We start from the raw sequence: 24,202 nt of genomic DNA, 5'->3' as shown, positions 1-24,202 counted from the left end.
TGCTGCAAGGTGACACTGACGGCTGCTCTGTGCTGCTTCCAGTGTTCAGAGGCCTGCTCAAGGCACGAATCCGGCTGGAGCACGCCATGTACCACACACATGCCGGTGATGTGAGGAGTGTCTTCTTCAAACGCTGGGGAGCCCGAAAAGCCCCTCTCTGCACCAGCGTGGACGGCACCCTCGTGGTGTTCACCTTCTGAAGCGCTCGCTCGTCACCGTGGCGTGCGCGATGACCACCACCGCCACGTGACTTTTCTTTCGTGTTGTGCGTGGCGCATTTAGCCCACAGTGCATGGATTTATAGTTTATTTGTTTTCTGGTGACTGTATATTTCGTATCGGAATCGCCTCCAGTGCTGTTGCTGCTTGCGGCAATAAAAGTTGCTTTAAAAGTCAAAAGTCCCTCTGTCTTTCTGTCTCAGTCTCTCTCTCTCTCTGTCCCTCTGCCTCTCTGTCTCTGTGTCTCCCTGTGCCCAGTCCCCGTGTTCGGTCCTCCCTCCTTGCACATCTCCACTGGAATCAACTTCCCCTGTATATTGAGCAACACTGCCCATAGGCGCAATGCTCACCATAGACTCAATACTGCCCACAGACTCAATACTGCACCAGACTCAACACCGCCCATAGACTCAACACCATTGCCCACTCAACACTGCACCGTAGACTCAACACTGCCCATAGACTCAACACCATTGCCCACTCAACACTGCACCGTAGACTCAACACTGCCCATAGACTCAACACTGCCCACAGACTCAATACTGCACCAGACTCAACACTGCCCATAGACTCAACACTGCCCACAGACTCAATACTGCACCAGACTCAACACTGCCCATAGACTCAACACCATTGCCCACTCAACACTGCACCGTAGACTCAACACTGCACCAAAGACTTAACACTGCACCATAGATTAACACTGCCCATAGACTCAACACTGCACCACAGACCTAACACTGCCCAAGTACATTAAGTACCCCTCCTTAACCTCCTTCCATTCCTCTCTTAAATCCTCACCTCTTCACCATCGTCGAATCCCTTCCGCGTGCCTCCCCTCGCCCCTCCACTCCTTCCCGTCCCTCCCGTCCCCTTTCGCGATCCCAAAGGACCCCTCTCTCGCCGTCACTCTTTCCCCAACCCTTGTAGCAATGCCCCCGTCAACTCCATCATTACACTCTGGCTCACCGCTTTGTAAGCCGTGTCAAGCGCCTCGGGTGAAGGGCGCTCTCTCTATAACACGTTCCTTCGGAGTGGGCAGGTAGGGACTTGGTTGGACAGCGCATTCGTGCACGACAGAAAGCTCGCGGTCACGTGACGCACTTCAACCAATCCGGGAGCGTACTACATGTTTGGGAGGGGCTATGCACGACAGACACATAATCCCTGGTGGGCAGTGTGGAACTGTTGTTCCTACTTGTATAAATACAACACTTAGATTGCGACAGACACGGTTGGTTAAGAAAAAACGCACACAAATAAAAGTCCACGTTCCACTGGATGTGTTTTAATACGATTATCCATACAGGAATAGTTAGTTGGTCATAGGACCTACAATTGACTTTGAGTAGGGTTACTCCTCCCAAAGGGGTTTCTTTGTTTGCGCAAAAGAAACGTCACAATGGCCTCGTCTCGTCCGAGCATGCGGGCGCGTTGGATTTCTAGACGTTTCACCGTTACGACAAACGCGGCATTCTACGCTGGCGACGCGCACCGTGACATGTCGCCGTGGTCACGCCCCTCGGGTTTTCCGCGACGGAACTGTGATTGCAGTTAGCATATTTGTTGCCTCGTGTTTTTTTTACACTTTTCAGAACTTAAAAAAAATGCTTCGCTCAGAAGTTCTTCAACAGCAGTTCGCCCGTCGCAAGCCCGACGGACCCACGGGAGTCTTCGTGCATCTTCGCAACTCGACGACCCCGGAGTCCGGTAATGCTTCTGACGCATGTGACGGGGTCGTAACTGTCACGTGACGGGGCACGCGGTCACGTCATGAGGACGTGACGAGGGCGTGACGGAAATGTGACTGTCACATGACGGGGCACGCTGACCACGTCATGAGGACGTGACGAGGTCGTGACTCTCACGTGACGGGGCCACGACGGTCACGTGACCGGGCCGCGAAAATCACATGACGGGGGCGCGAAGGTCACATGATGGGGCTGTGAGTCACGTGACGGGGCACACGGTCATCTACTCCGCCAAACATTCGGCAGAGCACCGATTCAATGGGCAAAAGGCAAAGGCACAGCCCTGCAATTGCTCGCTCACCCGCTCCAACAGCATGAGGAAGCCTTCATCCAGCAGTGGATGATGACGACGACGGTGATAGTTGTTTGATAATGCCAGCAATGTTGGCGACTGTCTCGTTAGGTTACGGTAAACCTTACGCTCCCTTAATGGCTTATGACCGCACAGTAACGTTACAACCTAGCATGCTTCTTTAATCCCACAGTTACAATAAACTACTCTGGTTTATAACCTAAAACAATCGAAAAGAAAGCGCCACAAGTCCATTCACGAACACAATCACCCTGCGTGTACGTTTGCAAGATAAATAAATAACGCCTCTTCTTTCCCCATGCGTTTCTCCACACGTACGAGCACAAAGTGAATATACATTGTTTTTTTTTTCGTTCACACATCCCGTCAGCCACACGGCCCTTCTGAGAGCGCATCTTGTCACCGGCAGCACACACTGCTGCTTCAGCACGAACCAAAACTCTGCACCAGTTTCGACATCCGTTGTCTCGTCAGCGGTCAGGCTCGCATCGGTACAATACATGCAAGGCTCTGGACCGCTTGCCACATTCATTGTTTCATCAGCGGTAAGATTCGCTTGAACCATCGGTACAATACGTGCAAGGCTCTGCACCAGTTTCCACATTCGTTCTTTCATCAGCGGTGAGGTTCGCTTGAACCATCGGTACAACACGTGCAAACTCCAGACCGGATTCGACATTCGTTGGTTTCATCAGCGGTCAGTTTCGCTCGCATTGGTTTAACGGAGCAGCAGAATCGGGCTCCTTTGCTCGAACCAAGCTTCGCTTGCGTTGAGAACCACCCAATGCTGCACACGGGGGTGGAGGTAGGGGCATGGGCGGGGGGCACGCGAGGGGGGGGGGGCGCTGGGGGCGGGGATGGAGTTCGGTTATCCGCTGCCCGAGCGCGACGATCGATTAGCGTTATGCAATCGCGCGTCAGCGATTACGCGGCTATGCGCTGGACGCGGCCGTGTTGCGAAAGCCACCGGCAGGCGTTCACAGCGCGACTACCACCGCGACTTTTATTTGACCCGCTGCAAGGCCCCCACCGAGCCACGGTGTGGCTATTTTCTCAAAAACGACCCTGGCTGTCACAAAGGTTAGCTCGACGAAGTGGCTTATCATCGTGTCGACATTTATACGCACGTTGATTCTGAATGTGGAGGGGAAAAACTAGACGGCCCGGAGAAAAAACACGCAGCAGGCGTCAGGAGGTTTGGGATCAAACCCAGGACCTCCTGTAGACCAGGCGAGGTAGTTAACATCTCCTAGCCACCGTGATGATGATGAGAGAGACACGCAAACTCTAAATAAACAGCAGCAGGCATCAATGTCGGTATCGAACCCACGACCTCCTGCATACCAGGCGAGCGAGTTAACCTCTCGTAGCCGCCGCTTTCGCGACAACCGAACGCAACCTTGGCGAGCACGTGACACCTGCCACAGGACAGGACCCTGCGCTGTCGTCGAGGTCAAGAGGTCGCCCAAATCAAGCACGAGAACAGAGAAGAGAGAATGCGCGCCGCAATAATGCTTCAGCGGACAGGGGCCCGCTGCTTTTGGTTGCGAGCACTGGAAGACGAACGCTCGAGAGCGACTCGTATAACAACAACAACGACAACAACAAACACCCGCAGTAAAATTCCTACAAAATGCGTCCCCACGCTCTTCGCCTACAATCGCACTCCCAACGGTGCCAACTCGTTGCTGGCCAGGCGGGGGGGGGGGGGGGGGCAGCCCAACCCAGAGGCCCGTCGTCCTTTGCCCAGCGGTGCGCCACCGTGCCGCCCGGCCTAGTAGGACCTGGGCGGCTGCATGGGGGCGGCCACCGCCGGCGGGGGCGGCAAGGCCTTCATCTTGACGCAGTACGTCGCCAGTTCCTGCGAATCCGTGACGTGGGGGTGCATCGCCATCACGCGCTCCACCACGGGCTGCGGGAAGACTCCGCACAGGTTCCGGTAAACCTGCGCCCGCAGCTGCTCCGTGGCTCCATCGTCGCCACCGCCCACCGCGGCGTTCTGAAACGGCGCCGACTGAGCGTTGGGCGGGTAGTGTCGCGGCTGGTACCGCTGCTGCTGCTGCTGGTGGTGGTTGTGGTACGGCTGCTGCTGCTGCTGCTGGTGGTGGTGGTGGTGCGCCGGCGGGTGTGACGAGTGCTGCGGGTAGAGCGAGCGGTACGCCGCCGCCGCCGCCGGCTGGCCCAGCGGCCCGTGCCACGAGTTGGGCTGCGGCAGCGGCACGCTCGAGCCGCTGTCGTACAGGAAGCCGTCGGACATGAACGCACCTGGCGCCAGCTGCTGCTGCACCTGCTGCTGCTGCTTCTGAGCTGGGAAGTGGACGCAGCAGCTGCACGGAGCGCCGTACGGGAGATCGGGACGGTACGCGCCGCTGCCTCCCGGGAATGTCGCCGCGAGCTGCCCTTCTGCCGCAGCGGCCGGGTTGAACGGAGCTCCATGGCTGCCATGGTGAGCATGCTGATGAAGCTGCTGCTGCTGCTGATGATGATGCTGCTGATTAGGGTGAAGATGCTGTTGATGATTGGCGTGATGCTGTTGATGCGAAGGGTGCGGGGGAGGGTGATGCGGGGGCAGCTTCGAGGGGCCCTGCACGGCGTACGCGTCGTGCTGGTAGTACTGCGTCTGGCGGTACTGCCCCGGCGAGGGGTCGCTCGCGATGCCGGGGTCGGAGTAGCAGCCCGCGCCGTACACGACGCCTGCGCCGCCGCCGCCGGTGGGGGCGGACGGCAGCGTGGCGGCGCCATCCTGCGACGCTGCAGAGAGCTGGCGCAGCGAGTTGTACCCCGAGTCCTGCTGCGAGCACTCCTCGCCCCCCTCCGGCCAGTCGAGCGCTCCCCACACGCCCACCGCAGCCGCCGTGCCGGCCCTCGTCTGCTGCTGTAGCAGCTGCAGCTGGTGCTGCTGCTGCAGCTGCAGCTGCTGTTGCTGCTGCTGTTGCTGCTGCTGGTGGTGGTGGTGGTACCCGTGCGCCGGCTGATTCTGGAGCTGCGGGACGGCGAGCTGACTCGGCTGAAGCTGCTGCGCCTTCGACGGCGTCGTCGGCGGCGGCTGATGCTGCTGCTGCTGCTGGTGGTGGTGGGCGGGAAACGGCTTTCCCGGCGGCTTGCCGCTCTGATGCTGGACCTCGGCCTCCTTCCTGTGCGAGCGAGCGCCGGCACGCGACGGGCTGCCCGCCGGCGCCCCCCTGCCCTCCGACGTTGCTTCCGCCGCCCCCACCACCCCCACCACCCCCGCCGCCTCCTGCTGCTGCTGCTGCCCGGCAGCTGCCCTCAGCTCGTCGGCCACGGACAGTTGGATCTGGTTGGCGCGCTCCGGATGCGAGTACTTGCACTTGTTGCCGAAGGTGCACTTCTTGCCGTAGGGGCACGGCACGCGCTTGTTCTGCGTCGGCACCGGCACCTTGCGCAGGAAGTTCTCCAGAGTGGGGCCGTCACGGCCCAGCGGGTCGTCGGGCAGCATGAACCTGCGGAAGACGACAACGACGACGACGATGGTGTCACCATTGGAACCTCATTTGCCAGTAAAAAATATAATTGGTTTTTTACCCTTCTATCTGGCAACAAAACTGACACCTTTTTTACAAGGAGGCATGTTTGCATAGACCACAATACCTGCAATCATAATGCAAACAAAAAACAGAACTCTGATAATGTATGCACTGTCCTTTTTATTATTTTATTATTTCCCTTCTACGTGACTTTACCGAAAGAACCAAGAATATGAATCCCTGCAGTCACGAAAGCTTTAAATCCAAATACAACTTACTTTGTTTCATCAAACCCTTTGTATTTGTTGACATTGTACTTTTTTAATGATTGAGAACCAATGGCTGCAGTTAAGGTTAAGAAGAACCACTGCTCCCGACGCTCCCCACACACCACCTCGGTCTTCGCTGGGCCCTGCGTACCCCGCATCTCGCGCGCGTTATCGCGGGCGGTGCTTTACCCACCCTACGTTTACTAATCATTCATCGCAACGAGATCTTTCGCGTGACGCGGCGTTCTTCCAGGAACGCGACCGCTACCGCCGCGTTACAGGAGGACAGACTGTGCGAGTGCGTGCGAGTGCGTGCGGTGAGACCCACTTGTCGTTGACGAAGGAGTACATGAGCAGGCGCTCCTCCACGAAGCGTCGCCACTCGGCCTTCTCGCTCTGCAGGTCGCGGTAGTTGTCGTTGGAGACGATGACGCCGTCCGACTCGTGCGCCAGCCGCACGATGAAGCGGTCGTCGTAGCAGACGACGCGGCGGCCCTGCACGCGCCGCGACGGCGTGAACACGAGCACGCGGCGCCGCTCCAGCTCGCTCAGGATCTGCTGGTCTGCGGGAGACCGGGGGGAGGGAAACATGGTGAAGGATCAGCCCCCTCCGCACACCCCCCCCCCACTCCGCTCCGCAACGCTCAACTGGTGGGCAACGAACGTGTGAGTCTGTGGGTGGCAGTGTTGAGTCTATGGTGCAGTGTTGAGTCTATGGTGCAGTCTGTGGTGCAGTGTTGAGTCTATGGTGCAGTGCTGAGTCTATGGGTGGCAGTGGTGTTGAGTCTATGGGCAGTGTTGAGTCTATGGTGCAGTGTTGAGTCTATGGTGCAGTGTTGAGTCTATGGTGCAGTGTTGAGTCTATGGTGCAGTGTTGAGTCTATGGTGCAGTGTTGAGTCTATGGTGCAGTCTGTGGTGCAGTGTTGAGTCTATGGTGCAGTGCTGAGTCTATGGGTGGCAGTGGTGTTGAGTCTATGGGCAGTGTTGAGTCTATGGTGCAGTGTTGAGTCTATGGTGCAGTGTTGAGTCTATGGGCAGTGCTGAGTCTATGGGCAGTGCTGAGTCTATAGTGCAGTGTTGAGCCTACGGTGCATTGGGGAGGGGGCTGGGGGGGTGGGGGGGGTGGGGGGCTGGGGGGGTGGGGGGTGGAGGGTGGGGGTCTCACCAGTGATGGGAGCGTCGGCTCGCGGCTGCTCCCGGCGCCAGGTCGGCACGAGCACCGTGACCTCCTTGTGGCCGCGCTGCAGGAACCAGCTCACCGCCAGCTCGATGCCCCGGCAGGAAAACACCTCCTTGTTGCCGTGGCTGAAGCCGGAACGCCAGGGTCGGGGACAAGGGTCGGGGACAAGGGTGGGGGGGGTGCATCGTCACGATTCGTCGTCGGAGCGCCGTCGTTAAAGCCGAGTAACGATCTGGCCAAAATTTGTGTTGTAAGACCCTCCGCCACCCGACGTGTTAACTACCTCGCCTGGTGTACAGGAGGTCGTGGGTTCGATCCCGACCCTGACGCCTGCTGCTGTATATTTGGAGTTTGCGTGTCTCTCTCTCATCATCATCATCACGGTGGCTAGGAGATGTTAACTACCTCGCCTGGTATACAGGAGGTCGTGGGTTCGATCCCAAACCTGACGCCTGCTGCTGTATATTTGGAGTTTCCGTGCCTCTCTCATCATCATCATCACGGTGGCTAGGAGATGTTAACTACCTCGCCTGGTATACAGGAGGTTGTGGGTTCGATCCCAAACCTGACGCCTGCTGTGTTTTTTCTCTGGGCCCTCTAGTTTTTCGCTCCACATTTAGAATCGACGTGCGTTTCGACTATTCAGCTGCCGCTAGAAATCTCCACGTGATAAGTCACATTGTTGAGCTATCATTTGTGATAACCACCTCGCTCTGAAAAAGGAGCTACATAGCTCAGTGGGCCTTAGCTGGTAAAATAAAATGAGTTTAGTTTAGACTGCACAAAAACCACGTGGAGCAGCAGCAGGCATCAGCGTTGGGATCGAACCCACGACCTCCTGTACACCAGGCGAGGTCGTTAACATCTCACCGATGAAGCCGAATCAGAAGGCCGCGCCCTGCCGGCTCTCACCTCATCGCCACGTTGCTGCCGTCGATGACGATGTGACGCAGGTTGGAGCTGTCGTCGGGGTCAAAGGGCGGCGCGGGGTCAGCGGGCGGCTCTGGGTCCCCGCCCCCACGCGCCACCAACACCCGCGGCAGCCGCTCCTGCCCTCCTGCAACACGGATAGCGAAGGGAGAGTTAGCGAGCATTCGAGAAAAAAACGACAAACTTCAGCAGACCGGCCGCCCACGGTAAATAGTGCGGCGTGCAGGTTCAACCGTGGTGTGAGGTCCCCCCGCACGTCCGATGAGCACGGTTGACTACGCACGGTGCGTAGTCAACCGTGGTGTGAGGTCCCCCCGCACGTCCGATTAGCACGGTTGACTACGCACGGTGCGTAGTCAAGTTCAACAGACGCACATATGTATATACCGTCGCTACCTCATCATCACCACTTCATCATCACCACCGTGGCCATCGAGCCACTGGAGCTATGCACTTTTAAATCTAGATTGGGAAAACGAATTTCTTTGGCACTGCTTCGTGTGTTTAGTTTGTTGTCCTTCCCACGCAACTCCGACGGGCACGGTTGGCTACGTACGGCGCGGAAGAAGTTCAACGCACCCACACACACGTGGATTGACGATGCTGCTAATGATGATGATGGTGGTGGTGGATCGTGTACGCTCGCTGCGTGTCTCTCCCGGAATCTCCGATGGGCACGGTTGGCTACGTACGGCGCGAAAGAATTTCAACGGACGTACAAAGATCTGGGGACGGTCACTTGGAAGGGGAGTAGGAGGCCACACGTCTGTGCGATCGTTGTGTTTTTTTGCGTTGCGTTTACCGTGGTCGTAACTTGCCCGACCCCGCGCCCCCCTACACTGGACGTCGGCGAGAGAAGAGCTTCGCACCACCATCGGATTCTTCCAGTCCGCAAGCAAAAGATTCAATATCTCCAATTCCTGCTTTGGGCCACGGTCAAAATTCGCCAGGTTTGTGAAAAGTGACACCGCTCACTATTATTATTTTTGTTTAAAATCACTCGATTTGTATACATCTGAATGGCGACGTGGCGACAACCCCCCCCACCTCCACCGCCGCCCTCGACACTTGCATGCCGGTGCACAGGGGCAGCTGCCACTGGCCCCCCTCCCCGCCCCCACCTCTAGGCTCCACTGCGGCAGGGTGGTGGAACGGTTGGTGACGCAAAGCGCCGCGGTTTAAATGCTGCGGCATTCAAGCGAGCGCCACCGTGCCACGCCACGCCGTATCTGTGGGTCTCTGCGCAAGTCTATGGGTCTCTCCATGGGCCCACTGGTCTCCGAGTCCATGGCCCTCTACTTGAGTCTATGGGTCTCTGTGCAAGTCTATGGGCCTCTGTGCGGGTCCGTGGGCGTCGCTACGCGATGATAACGCAGAGACAGCTGCCATTGGAAGTGGGGAGGGGGTAGTGGGGGGTGGTGGGGGGGTGGTGGGGGGGGTCCCCTTTGCGCGAACGACCGAGACGACTGAACGTGGGTGCTCGTCATCATCATCCTCATCCTCCTCGTCAAAGTCACCTTCATCGTACGCCGACGCCGCCGCCGCTCCCCTCGCCTTGCCGGCGCCGCCGCCGGCCGCCCCCTCGGCCAGGGCCGCCGCCGGCGCGGCCGCTCCGTGCTTGAGCAGCTCCTCCAGCAGCGTGTTGTGCAGGGGGGCGCCCCCCAGCCGGCCGATGGCGTCGCGGATCTGCGACTCGGAGTAGCCGAGTTTGCGCGCAAAGTCCAGGCACAGCTGGTAGCTCGACTCGTCGCCCGGCTGCGCCGCGTCGCCCGCCTCCTCCTCCTCGCCCGCCGCCGCCGTCCTCCCGTTGCCGGCGGCGTCGGCGGCGGCGGCGTCGCGGTGATCTCCGGTCGCCGTGGCGGCAGAGTCCGGGGAGCACAGCGCCACGATGTAGTCCTGCGGAAGAGACGCGCCATTCGTTACCGTCCTGCCGGCTTCGGCCGTTGAACCGTCATCACTGCCGCCGTGATCATCATCATCGTCATCGGGGCTGCCATTGGCTCGTGGCTCGCCGATCGGCGCAGAGGTTCGCGGTTCGGAGCCCGGCAGGCCGCCCCGGTGAACGCTGCGGGGGCAGTCACTGTCAAGCGCGACGGAGCCGGTGGCTTCGCTCGCTGCGGACGTTGAAGCTCGCCATCCGTCCAGCCAGCAGCAGCAGCACCACCACTACAGGCAGCAGCAGCACCAGCAGCAGCACCACTACAGGCAGCAGCAGTACCAGCACCAACGCCACCACTACAGGCAGCAGCAGCAACAGCAGCAGTACCAGCAACAGCACCACCACTACAGGCAGCAGCAGCAGCAGTACCAGCACCACCACCACTAGCAGCAGCAGTACCAGCACCACCACTACAGGCAGCAGTAGCAGCAGCAGTACCAGCACCACCACCAGCAGCAGCACCACCACTACAGGCAGCAGCAGCAGCACCAGCAGCAGTACCAGCAGCACCACTACAGGCAGCAGCAGCAGCAGAATCACTTCCACCAGCGGTGGGGTAGGTGAGCGAGCGCGGGCGCTGCACCCTTCATACCTTTCACATCGAACGAGCCGGGGAGCAGCAGCAGCAGCAGCTACAACATCGCGATGCTTTTCATAACCATCGGAAAAACCCCTGGAGGTGACGACCTCCGTGAGCTTTGACGCACCCCGATGGTAATCCGTGCTGCGTGCACTGAAGCAGGTAAGTGCGTGTGTGTGTGTGTGGGCGTGTGTGTCTGTGTGTGTGTGTGGTGCGATAGTGTAGCAGTTAGCGCGCTGCGCTACGAACCCGGCGACACGGGTTCGATTCCCGCTCACGGCCAACATCAGTGGCAATTATCTGAACCGGTCCCGGGCCTCCCCTAGGTCGACTCAGCCTCAAATGAGTACCTGGTGTGGTGTGTAAACATCGCCACTGGGGAGACAAAGGCGGTCGGGCGTGGTGCTGGCCACCCACCCCCTCGTGCGCCGTACCGGCCTTCATAGGTGCTCGCTAACAGCACTTGCCCCTACAGTCTAAGGCTATATGGGGGATCTTTGTCTTTGTGTGTGGTGCTGGCCACCCACCCCCTCGGGTACCGTTCCGACCTTCATAGGCGCTCGCTAACAGCACTTGACCCGGCAGTCCGTTGAAGGCTACACGGGGGACCTTTGTCTTCGCGCGACGAGGTGACGTTGACGAATGACCACGTGGCCTCACGACCGGAAAGCACGGGCAGGAAATTTCCCGGGCGAACAAGTTTTGTCGAATTAAAAAATAAATTAATAAAGACCACACAACACACAAAGTTCACCCGTGTAGCCTTCACAGACTGTTGGGGCAAGTGCTGTTAGCCAGCACCTATGAAGGCCGGCACGGCACACGAGGGGGTGGGTGAGCATGACCTCGCCCGGCCGCCTTTGTCTCCCCAGTGGCGATGCTTATTATACACCGCACCAGGTACTCATTTCACCCCGAGTCAACTTAGAAGAGGACTAATTTATAGATAACGAGCTTTACTACCCGGCTTCGCCCGGATTCACGACGCCCGGCCGCCTTTGTCTCCCCAGTGGCGATGTTCACACACGACACTTGTTTGAGGCCGAGTCGACCTAGGGGAGGCCCAGGACCGGTTCAAATAATCGTCACCGGTGGTGGCCGTGAATCGAACTCGGGTCGCCGGGTTCGTAGCGCAGCGCGCTAACCACTACACCACCGCTCCCCCACCCACACAGACAGACACACGCAGACACGCAGACATACACAGACAGCGCGCTAACCACTACACCACCGCTCCCCACCCACACAGACACACAGACAGCGCGCTAACCACTACACCACCGCTCCCCCCCCCACACACACACACGCGCTAACCACTACACCACCGCTCCCCCCCACACACGCGCTAACCACTACACCACCGCTCCCCCCACACACACACACAGGCGCTAACCACTACACCACCGCTCCCCCCACACACACACGCGCTAACCACGACACCACCACTCCCCCCCCCCCCCACACACACACAGGCGCTAACCACTACACCACCACTCCCCCCCACACACACACACACAGGCGCTAACCACTACACCACCGCTCCCCCCACACACACACACACGCGCTAACCACTACACCACCGCTCCCCCCCACACACACACGCGCTAACCACTACACCACCGCTCCCCCCCCCCCCATACACACAGACACACACACACGCGCTAACCACTACACCACCGCTCCCCCCCACACACGCGCTAACCACTACACCACCGCTCCCCCCCACACACACACGCGCTAACCACTACACCACCGCTCTCCCCCCCCATACACACAGACACACACACACGCGCTAACCACTACACCACCGCTCCCCCCCACACACGCGCTAACCACTACACCACCGCTCCCCCCACACACACGCGCTAACCACTGCACCACCGCTCCCCCCCCCCACACACACGCGCTAACCACTGCACCACCACTCCTCTCCCCCCCACACACACGCGCTAACCACTATACCACCGCTCTCCCCCCCCATACACACAGACACACACACACGCGCTAACCACTACACCACCGCTCCCCCCACACACACACGCCCATAGGTACACGTACACGCGCTTGCTGCAGACACACAACTTCCAGGCTGCGTCCGGCAGTAAACGACTCAAATAGTAAAGCAGCAACGCTGCACGAAGAGCGCCGTAGAGCTGCAACACGTGTGTATGACGTCTGCAGGCACACTGTGTGACGCTTCCGCATGCGGGTCACATGACAGAGAGGTGACGTCACAGCTCACTTGCCGTGCAAAATAGATGCATTATTGAGCCCCCCCCCCCCACCCCCAAAAATATACAAAAGTCTATTTTTAAAATGTGTGCATGGTCTACAGTCTGGGAAGTACCCACCTGGCAAATTTCAAGTTTGTTGCATGTCGGGAAGTAGACTAAACATTTTGAACAGACACACAATCACAAATTTCCCTTTTATACACGTAAATAATAGATCACGACGTTTCGATCGCAACGCAAGCAATGGTCATCAGGCAGAAGACAGAGGAGAGAATCTGCTGATGCAGGCTGCTTCTAAAGGTTAGAGATGAGCGTAGCCCCAGAGTGATAAACTAAGTGGGGGGGGGGGGGGGGGGCTAGTGATGTAAAGTGAGAAATTTGCATGTCAATGTACATTCCTCGATGTGATGGCACGCTATGAGCTAACATTGACATGCTAATCACATTTCGATTTAAAGCTTTCGTGACTGCAGGGATTCATCTTCTTGGTTCTTTCGGTAAAGTCACGTAGAATGACAGACCTGCTCTCCACCTGAGGACGGCTGCTTGCGTTGTGGCCGAAACGTCGTGAGAATTATTTTATTATGTTTTATTTTTATTATTTCCATTCTACGTGACTTTACCGAAAGAGGTCAATAAAATGCTATTCACATTTACACAGTACACTTACACAGTACATTTACACAGTACATTGACATGCTAATCACATTTACACAGTACATTTACTTGCAAACTTCTCACTTTAACTTCACTAGCCCCCCCCCCCAACTCGCTCATCTCTAACCTTTAAAAGCAGCCTGCATCAGCAGCTTCTTTCCTCTGTCTTCCGCCTGATGACCATTGCTTGCGTTGCGATCGAAACGTCGTGATCTATTATCTTTCTACCTACGTGACTTTACCGAAAGAACCAAAGAGTATGGATTCGTGCAGTCACGAAAGCTTCAAATGAAGATTGAATTTATAATTAGTTCCATACTCGTATAGAGACCCAGAGACTCACAGAGACACAGACTCACACAGTGACCCAGAGACTCACAGAGACCCACAGACTCACACAGTGACCCAGAGACTCACAGAGACCCACAGACTCACACAGTGACCCAGAGACTCACAGACTCACACAGTGACTCAAAGACATACAGAGGCTCACAGAGAGCCACAGACTCACACAGTGACCCAGAGACTCAGAGAGCCACAAGACTCACACAGTGACTGAGAGACACACAGAGGCTCACAGAGAGCCACAGACTCACACGGTGACCCAGAGACACATAGAACCTCACAGAGACCCACAGACCCACACAGTGACCTAAAGACTCACAGAGACACACAGACTCACACAGTGACCCAGATACTCACAGAGACTCACAGACTCACACAGTGACCCAGAGACTCACAGAGACTCACAGACTCACACAGTGACCCAGAGACTCACAGAGACTCACAGACTCACACAGTGACCCAGAGACTCACAGAGAGCCACAGACTCACACAGTGACTGAGAGACTCACAAAGACTCACACAGTGACCTAGAAAGCCACAGAGACTCACAGAGACTCACAGACTCACACAGTGACCCAGAGCCTCACAGAGACTCATAGAGACTCACAGACTCACACAGTGACCCAGATACTCACAGAGACTCACAGACTCACACAGTGACCCAGAGACTCACAGAGACTCACAGACTCACACAGTGACCCAGAGACTCACAGAGAGCCACAGACTCACACAGTGACTGAGAGACTCACAAAGACTCACACAGTGACCTAGAGAGCCACAGAGACTCACAGAGACTCACAGACTCACACAGTGACCCAGAGCCTCACAGAGACTCATAGAGCCTCACAGACTCACACAGTGACCCAGATACTCAGAGACTCACAGACTCACACAGTGACCCAGAGACTCACACAGTGACTGAGAGACACGTAGAGAGGCTCAGAGGCTCACGGAGAGCCTCTCTAAGTGTCTCTGTAGTGACCCAGGAAGCGGAGAGAGACCATCACCCCACGTTGCCTTTGTGGTGCATGTATCGACGAGCCCCCCCCCCATCCCCCCACCACCACCCCCCCCCCCCCACCTTGCACCGCCGCGAGTGTTATCAGCTGAGAATTCGGGGCGGGGAGGTGGGTTCACAAAAAAGACCGCACAGTGGACTTCGGAGCCGCGTTCAACCGCAGCCAGGGCCAGGGAGGGCCGGGAGGGCCGGGAGGGCCCCCCCCACACTCCACAGGCCGCCGTGCGGAGGAGTGCGGCGGAGTGCGGAATGTGACACCGTGCAAAGGTGACGCCTGCAATGCTTGAAAAGCGCGTGTGTGTCAGCGCGTCTGTGCGTGTGTGCATGTAGGGGAGCGGTGGTGCAGCGGTTAGCGCTACGCTGCGCTGCCAAACCCGGTGACCCGGTGACGATTATCTGAGCTGGTCCTGGACCTCCCCTAGGTCGACTCGGCCTCAAATGAGTACCTGGTGCGATGTGTAAACATCGCACACTGGGGAGACAAAGACGGCCGGGCGTGGTGTTGGTCACCCACCCCCTCGTGTACCGTACCGGCCTTCATAGGTGCTTGCTAACAGCACTTGCCACAACAGTCTGCCAAGGTTATACGGGGGATCTTTGTGTGTGATGGGATTATGCTGGGCTCCATGGGTCTCTGTGCGAATCCATGGATCTGTGTGGAGTCTATGGGTCTGTGTGTGGAGTCTATGGGTCTGTGTGTGGAGTCTATGGGTCTCTGTGTGGAGTCTATGGGTCTCTGTGTGCAGTCCATTGGTCTCTGTGTGAGTCTATGGGTCTCTGTGTGGAGTCTATGGGTCTCTGTGTGAGTCTATGGGTCTTTGTGTGGAGTCTATGGGTCTGTGTGTGGAGTCTATGGGTCTCTGTTTGGAGTCTATGGGTCTCTGTTTGGAGTCTATGGGTCTCTGTGTGGAGTGTATGGGTCTCTGTGTGGAATCTATGGGTCTCTGTGTGGAGTCTATGGGTCTCTGTTTGGAGTCTATGGGTCTCTGTGTGAGTGAGCCTTTGGCCAGATGGTGGTCGGGGCAGATCTCTACTGTGCGGCGTCTGCGGTCTCTGGCGGAGGGCAGAAGGCGTTGTCGATGAGGTGCGGCCGCCGCCACCGCCGCAGTGGTGGCGGCGGCGGCGGTGGTGGTGACATCAATGGCTTTGGAAGTGCTGGCACTGTGGCCTCGTGCTGCGATTGCGCTAATTGCCACCTGGGCGCATGGTTGGTGGCACCACGGTAGCTAGGAGATGTTAACTACCTCGCCTGGTCTACAGGAGGTCGTGGGTTCGATCCGGACCCCGACGCCTGCTGCTGCTGCTGTATATTTGGAGTTTGCGTCTCTCTCCCTCTCCCCGTGGTCCTCCAGTATTTTAGCAGGTAAGGCCCACTGAGCTATAAATATCTCTTTCAGAAGTGACCTAATGATAAGCTATCACGAATGATAGCTTATCATCATCCTCGTGTGGACATTTATAGCAGCAGCCAAATACTCTAACGCGTGACGTTGATTTTCTAAGTGTGGAGGGAAAAACCGGAGGACCCGGACCAAAAAAAATCCACGTGACCACGGGGGAGAGAGAGAGACGCAGACTCCAAATATACAGCAGCAGGCGTCAGGGTCAGGTTGAACCCACGACCTCCTGTGTATCAGGCGAGGTAATTAACATCTCCTAGCCACCGTGATGATGATGAGAGAGACACGCAAACTCCAAATATACAGCAGCAGGCGTCAGGGTCGGGATCGACCCCTCGACCTCCTGCACACCAGGCGAGGGAGTTAACATCTCCTCGCCACCCTGGCGCCCAGACTATTTATATATCACGGTTCCTCCCGCACGATGCCAAACAACAGAGCAGAACAGGAACACATGGATTATAGGATTAGAGAACACACGCGCGCACGCTCATGACATCATTCAAACTGTGATGGAAAGTGAGCGGGATCTTGGGCAGGGAGCGGCACAGCAACGGGGCGTTGATGGCCGACGGTCGAGGCTAAGGACGGAGTGGCAGTCAAAGGACAGAATCAATCCAAGGGGACGCCGCTCCCCGCTGCGGAGACGGAGCGATGAAGTCGTTAAAGCGTGCGGCTGCCGAGTGGATTGCCACGTCGCAGGACCGCCAGAGACGGCGACAGCACCTTCGTCCAGCAGTGGATTGAAAATGGCTGATGAAGGCTCGCACAGAGACCCACAGACTCACGCAGAGACCCATAGACTCATTCAGAAACCATAGACTCACATAGACCCACAGACTTACACAGAGACCCGTAGACTCACATAGAGACCCATAGACTCATGCAGGGACCCGTAGACTCACACAGACCCACAGACTCATACAGAGACCCGCAGACTCACACAGACCCACAGACTCATAGAGACACGCAGACTCACACAGACCCACAGACTCATACAGAGACCCGTAGACTCACACAGACCCAGACTCATACAGAGACCCACACACTCACACAGATCCACAGACTCATACAGAGACCCGTAGACTCACACAGACCCACAGACTCACACAAAGACCCGTAGACTCACGCAGAGACCCAAATACTCACACAGACTCACACAGAGACCCGTAGACTCACATAGACCCACAGACTTATACAGAGACCCGTAGACTCACATAGAGACCCATAGACTCACACAGACCCATACACCCACACAGGGACCCATATATACCGATAAAGAGATCCATAGACTCATGCAGAGACACAGACTCACACAGAGACCCACAGACTCACACAGAGACCCACAGACTCACACAGACTCACACAGAGACCCACAGACTCACACAGAGACCCACAGACTCACACAGAGACCCACAGACTCACACAGACTCACACAGAGACCCACAGACTCACACAGACTCACACAGAGACCCACACTCACACAAGGGGGAGGCGAGGGTGACGATGGTAATCGTGTCACCTGTAATTCAGCCGCTTAGGGTGAACGGGCGAGCGAGAACGCGCGCGTTTAAATCCGGAAAGTGACGCAAGGACCTATGCAAATACATCACGCGCACACACACACTCACACGCGCACTCACACGCACACATACTCACACACACACACACACGCACTCACACACACGCACGCACACACACGCACGCACACACTCTCACACGCACACACTCGCACACACGCACGCACACACACTAGCACACACGCACGCACGCACACACTCGCACACACGCACGCATACACGCACACACACACATGCATACACACTCGCACACACGCACACACACACACACACACACTCGCACGCACACACACTCGCACACACTCACGCACACACACACTCGCCCACTCGCACACACGCCCGCACACTCGCACACACACACACTCGCACACTCACACACACGCACGCACACTCACACGCACGCACACTCGCACGCACACACACTCGCACACACACACACACTCACACGCACACACACACTCACACACACACTCACACACACTCACACGCACGCACGCCCTGCGGTGGTGAGGCCGTGTGGGTTTGGTATCCGCCGTTGAGATTGCGAGCGAGCGCCGTACGATTACCTCCGCAGCCACGGCCTCATCTGCCTATCCGTAATCGAGGTTTTTTTTTATTTTTGGGGGTTAGATCGCGTCAATACAAATGCGCCGTGAAACCCGCCACCAGGCGAATGGGAAGGTTTGTCACGTAAACAGAACGTGCCAATTGGTTACTCGGTCAGGACGCCGGTTGTGTGTTGGTCGCAACAAGCTACGTGGTGTTAAACTACATCGACCGAATTACCTGTTTTTATTTGACAAGCTAAGGGTCCATCTTCTTAGTTCTTTCGGTAAAGTCACGTAGAAGGGAAATAATAAGACATTTCGGCCACAAGGCAAGCGGCCGTCCTCAGGTGAAGAACAGGTCTGTCGGAAAGACAGCGTCTGAATGAGAACAGGTCTGTCGGAAAGACAGCGTCTGAATGAGACGCTGTCTTTCCGACAGACCTGTTCTTCACCTGAGGACGGCTGCTTGCGTTGTGGCCGAAACGTCGTGAGAATTTTATTTTATTATGTAGTATTTTTATTATTTTATTATTTCCCTTCTACGTGACTTTGCCGAAAGAACCAAGAAGATGAATCCCTGCAGTCACGAATGCTTTAAATCGAAAGGTAAGGGTCCTACGTAGCTAATTTTCAGGTGTGACCTGGCTATCAAAATTGATAGCTCAACGAAGTGGGCTTATCATAACCATCATCGTCATCATCACGTGGGAATTCATAGAGCAAAGACTCTGAACACGTGACGTTGATTCTAAATTATGGAGGGAAAAACCAGAGGACCCGGAGAAAAATTAATGCGAGCACCACAGGGGAGAGAGACACGCAAACGTCAAATATACAGCAGCAAGCGTCAGGGTCGGGTTGAACCCACGACCTCCTGTGTACCAGGCGAGGTAGTTAACATCTCCTAGCCACCGTGATGATGATGAAAGAGAGACACGCAAACTCCAAATATACAGCAGCAGGCGTCAGGGTCGGGATCGACCCCTCGACCTCCTGCACACCAGGCGAGGGAGTTAACATCTCCTAGCCACCGTGATGATGATGAGAGAGAGACACGCAAACTCCAAATATACAGCAGCAGGCGTGGGTGGGGGGGGTGAGACGCAAGAGACGAGTAACCGGTTCCCACTAAAGATCTCTGCGAGCCCTCGCGCAGAGCGAGCGCTCTCCTCCCGTGGAGGGGATTTGGCGAAGCCCTCGCGCCCCGACACCGTCCACGCGGCGTCGGGGCGCGTGCGGCACCAGCCGCGGGCTGCTCACGCTTCACGCTTCACGCCGCTGCCACCGCCGCGCCCCACACTTGTTCACCGAGGAGGGCCGCCGCACCGAGTCCTGCGGCTCGTTTTCAGGAGGGTCCCCCGTCACCGCCGCCGCTGCCACCACCACCACATTTAGTTTTTATTGAACTATAACCGGTTGTTGTTGTTGTTGTTGTGTTTAGTTTGTTGTCCTTACACCCCCGCGCCTCCGATTAGCGCGGTTGGCTGCGTACGGTGTGAAAGAAGTTCAACTTGCATACGCACACAGAGACCCACAGGCTCACGTAGATCCACAGACTCACACGGAGACCCACAGACTCACACAGACCCATAGACTCATACAGACACCCATTGACTCATAGAGACCTATGGACTCACACAGATGCCCATAGACTCACAGACACCCACAGATTCACACAGAGACCCACAGACTCACACAGACCCATAGACTCATACAGACACCCATTAACTCAGAGACCTATGGACTCACACAGAGACCCACAGACTCACACAGACCCATAGACTGACATATATTGAAAACGAATGTCTTTAGAACTGCTTGTTGTTGTGTTTAGTTTGCTGTCCTTCCACCCCCGCACCTCTGATTAGCACGATTGGCTACGTACGGTGCTGGTGAAGTTCAACACACTCACACACTCACACACGCACACGCACACACACGCACGCACGCACGCACGCACACACACACGCACACACTCACGCACACACACGCACACACACGCACACACACACGCACACATAGATTATGTGTGTGTGTGTGAGAGGGAACAGGAGCACACGGAGAAAGGCCGACCCCTCGCACTAACGAAGGGGGCAACGGGGTTTGGCGTCACGGTCGGGAACCATTGACTACTCCTGCTGGCTGGTGGGGTGGTGGGTGGCTGGGTAGGTGGGTGACTTGGTGGGTGACCTGGTGGGTGACTGGGTGGGTGACCTGGTGGGTGACTTGGTGGGTGGGTGACTTGGTGGGTGGGTGAGTGACTTGGTGGGTGGGTGACTTGGTGGGTGGATGGGTGACTGGGTGGGTGGGTGGGTGGCTGGGTGGGTGATTTGGTGGGTGGGTGACTTGATGGGTGGGTGACTTGGTGGGTGGGTGACTTGGTGGTTGGGTGACTTGGTGATTGGGTGGCTGGGTGGGTAACGGGGTGGCTGATTGGCTGAGTGGCTGGGTGGCTGGGTGGGTGGCTGGGTGGGTGACTTGGTGGGTGGTTGGCTGGGTGACTGAGTGGCTGAGTGGGTAGCTGGCTGGCTGGCCGGGCAGGTTTGCCAAACTTGCCGCCATCGTTTCAATTGAGATCAAATCAAAACAGGCGGGACCCGCGGCACTCACAAGCCAAACGGTGCGAACCATTCACTCCCAACGCCGCCACCGCCGCGGCCACGGTTGGCTACGCACCGTCACAAGCAACAAAACGCACACACACGCGCAGCCGCACGCACGCAGTCGCTATCGGTGCTCCACCATCGGCGAGAGAGAACCCTTGAAGCGCCGCAGCTCGCCAAGAGGGGCGAGCGCGTCTATGCAAATGTTCGCTACGAGGAAGAGAGCTTCGGGTCTGGTCGGTTTCTACTTCCTCGTCGGTGCGCGACGCCGCGGTAGGCAAATCACCCCCCCCACCCCCTCACCCCCCCTGCCGCCGCCAACCTGCAGAGAAATATTCAGAGTGGGCGGTGGGAGAGCTTCCTCAACGCCGCCGGCCAGCGTTGCCGCGTGCCTGCAGCCCCCCCCCCCCCCCCCCCACACGGCATGACCCCCCCCGCCCCTCCGGGAGGCCCACGGCACGCCCAGCAGCAGTTCGCGTGCATTGTCAAGGTCAAGGTTTTAGTCAATGGATTCTTTGAACAAAATGTATGCCGAATGTCTGCTGCTGCTGCTACGTCTTGTGGCAGCGCTTTTGAGAGCCTTGATGAAAAGCGGTACAAATAAATGTGACTACGATTGTGATTGTTATTCTTGGTTCTTTCGGTAAAGTCACGTAGAAGGGAAATAATAAAAATAAAACAACCGTGAGAATTAGATAGTTTTATTTTTATTATTTTATTATTTCCCTTCTACGTGACTTTACCGAAAGAACCAAGAATAGAAATCCCTGCAGTCGCGAAAGCTTTAAATCGAAATATAGTTATTGTTGTAATGGAGGCCTCGCACGGCCGCTTGCACGCGATCGCGAATTAAAAATTCGCTCGCCAATCTCGTCGGCGGTGTGGAGGGGGGGCTCTGAACGATCGTCGCGACGACTCCGGGTGTCAGCATCCTTGCAGCAGCAGCAGCAGCAGCAGCATCAGCAGCAGCAGCAGCCGCCAGCAGCAGCAGCAGCAGCGGCAGCAGCAGCAGCAGCATCAGCAGCAGCAGCCATCAGCAGCAGCAGCCAGCAGCAGCAGCCAGCAGCAGCAGCAGCAGCAGCCAGCAGCAGCAGCAGCAGCCAGCAGCAGCAGCCAGCAGCAGCAGCAGCAGCAGCCAGCAGCAGCAGCCAGCAGCAGCAGCAGCAGCCAGCAGCAGCAGCAGCAGCCAGCAGCAGTAGTAGCAGCAGCAGCAGCAGCAGCTTGACGCGAAACCGGCGGCGCTTTCGGGTGCGCTTCTGCGGCCGTCTGGAACGTTCTCCCTTACGATCTTAGGAAGCCACCGGGTGCTAAGCTGCACTTTTTAATCACCACCACCATCGTCATCGAGGTTGACAAACGAATCTCTTTACAACTGCTTTGTTGTCCTTCCCCGCGCACCTCCGATCAGCGCGGCTGGCTATGGCTACGTACGGCGCGAAAGAAGTTCAAGGTGCACGTTGGCCCTGCGGCTACAACAACAACAACGACGACGACGCGCGCCATTGCAGGGGCTGGCTGCGCCTCTCTCTCGCCTCTCCCCGCTCCGTCCCATGCCCCATCGCTCACTCAGCATCACCGGGGGGGGGGGGGCGGGGGCTCCGTGATTCGGCGTCAGCGGCACGCTGTCACGGCACGACTCGGGACTGATAATGGGGCGTCCGGCGCGGTGGTGACGGATAAACATCGCCACTGGGGAGACAAAGGCGGCTGGGCGTGGTGCTGGCCACCCTCCCCCCTCGTGTGCCACAGCGCCGGTAGCTTTCCAAGGCGCTGCTACTCGCTAACGGCACTTGCCCCGACAGTCTGTTGAGGCTATACGGGGGATCTTTGTGTTTGTGTCAGTCGTGGTGGTGGTTGTGGTGGGGGTCGTGGTGGTAGTTGTGGTGGTGGTGGTCGTGGTCTTGCGTGGTGGTCGTCGTTGTTGGTGGTGGTCGTGGTGCTGGTGGTCGTGGCGGTGGTGGCCGTGGTAGTGGTGGTGGCCGTGGTCGTGGTGGTGGTGGTCGTGGTGGTGGTGGTCGTGGTGGTGGTCGTGGTGGTGGTGGTGGTCGTGCGTGGTGGTGGTGGTCGTGGTGGTGGTCGTGGTGGTGGTCGTGGTGGTGGTCGTGGTGGTGGTGGTGGTCGTGGTGGTGGTGGCCGTGCGTGTCCGCGGCCGTGACGCCATCACCCTACCTTGGCCCGCTGCCGCTGGCTGCCGTCTCCGCCGCTGAGCCGCACCCAGCGCGAGCCGCCGAGCGGCGCGGCGCCGTCCAGCTCGAGGGCGACGCCGTAGCGCTGGCGCACGTGCAGGCGGTGGCGCGCCACCAGCGCCGCCGCCTCCTCCCGCACCACAAACTCACTCGGCATGACGCCCGGGCACCCTGCGCATCACCTGTTCCTGCGTGGCGGCACGGGCGGGGGCAGCAGTCAGAGGAGACATCGTTATCTTCTTGGTTCTCTCGGTAAAGTCACGTAGAAGGGAAATAATAAAATAATAAAAATAAAACACAATAAAATAATTCTCACGACGTTTCGGCCACAACGCAAGCAGCCGTCCTCAGGTGAAGAACAGGTCTGTCGGAAAGACAGCATCTTTCGACAGACCTGTTCTTCAGTGTCTTTCCGACAGACCTGTTTTTCACCCGACAGACCTGTTCTTCACCTGAGGACGGCTGCTTGTGGCCGAAACGTCGTGAGAATTATTTTATTATGTTTTATTTTTATTATTTTATTATTATTTTATTTCCCTTCTACGTGACTTTACCGAAAAAACCAATAAGATGAATCCCTGCAGTCACGAAAGCTTTAAATCGAAAAGAGATCGTTATGATTATGATGATTTTAACACGTAGACTTTCGCGACCGATGTTATCCACAATAAAGGTTCTTTTTTTTCGCGAGTTCGATCGCGAAAGTCGTTGGACACACCACCGCCCGGCACAGGCAATCGGCAAGGCCCGGCACGTGAAACACGAGTGTGCCGATTCGTTACCGGTCCAGCGCGTATCGGTGTGTTTGGAGGGCGAATCCACCGCCGGTTACAATTCGCGTCACGTGACGTTTCTGGTCAATCGCCTGATGAAGCTGGGTGTCATCGCCGGCGAAACGCTCTTACGCAATCACTCACACTCTTACGCAATCACTCACACTCTTACGCAATCACTCACACTCCTTA

General features: G+C 57.0%; 1 protein-coding gene across 1 annotated transcript; it reads right to left on the bottom strand.

The window, feature by feature from the left end:
• Positions 1 to 1,792: 1,792 nt before the first annotated feature.
• ZC3H12C (zinc finger CCCH-type containing 12C) lies at positions 1,793 to 23,425 on the bottom strand. The gene is made up of 6 exons (XM_061574640.1): positions 23,221 to 23,425; positions 9,665 to 10,043; positions 8,130 to 8,274; positions 7,203 to 7,342; positions 6,365 to 6,599; positions 1,793 to 5,743 (listed from the first exon to the last, which is right to left on the bottom strand). The coding sequence occupies exons 1-6, from the start codon at positions 23,392 to 23,394 to the stop codon at positions 4,057 to 4,059; spliced, it is 2,760 nt and encodes a 919-aa protein (XP_061430624.1). The 5' UTR covers positions 23,395 to 23,425; the 3' UTR covers positions 1,793 to 4,056.
• Positions 23,426 to 24,202: the final 777 nt, after the last annotated feature.

Source organism: Lethenteron reissneri, chromosome 56, assembly GCF_015708825.2.
Source record: "Lethenteron reissneri isolate LAM-NWPU_2019-01 chromosome 56, ASM1570882v1, whole genome shotgun sequence".
NCBI lineage: Eukaryota > Metazoa > Chordata > Hyperoartia > Petromyzontiformes > Petromyzontidae > Lethenteron > Lethenteron reissneri.
Note: the sequence above shows the minus strand (reverse complement) of the source record. Positions and strands in the feature narration are given on the sequence as shown.

Excerpts from the sequence above, each read along its gene's own strand:
- ZC3H12C (XM_061574640.1), bottom strand. The coding sequence starts at position 23,394 with ATGCCGAGTGAGTTTGTGGTGCGGGAGGAGGCGGCGGCGCTGGTGGCG. Across the intron at positions 10,044-23,220 it reads GCCAGCGGCAGCGGGCCAAG|GACTACATCGTGGCGCTGTG; the intron begins GTAGGGTGATGG and ends TCTCTTCCGCAG. Across the intron at positions 8,275-9,664 it reads GGCGTCGGCGTACGATGAAG|GAGGGCAGGAGCGGCTGCCG; the intron begins GTGACTTTGACG and ends TCCGTGTTGCAG.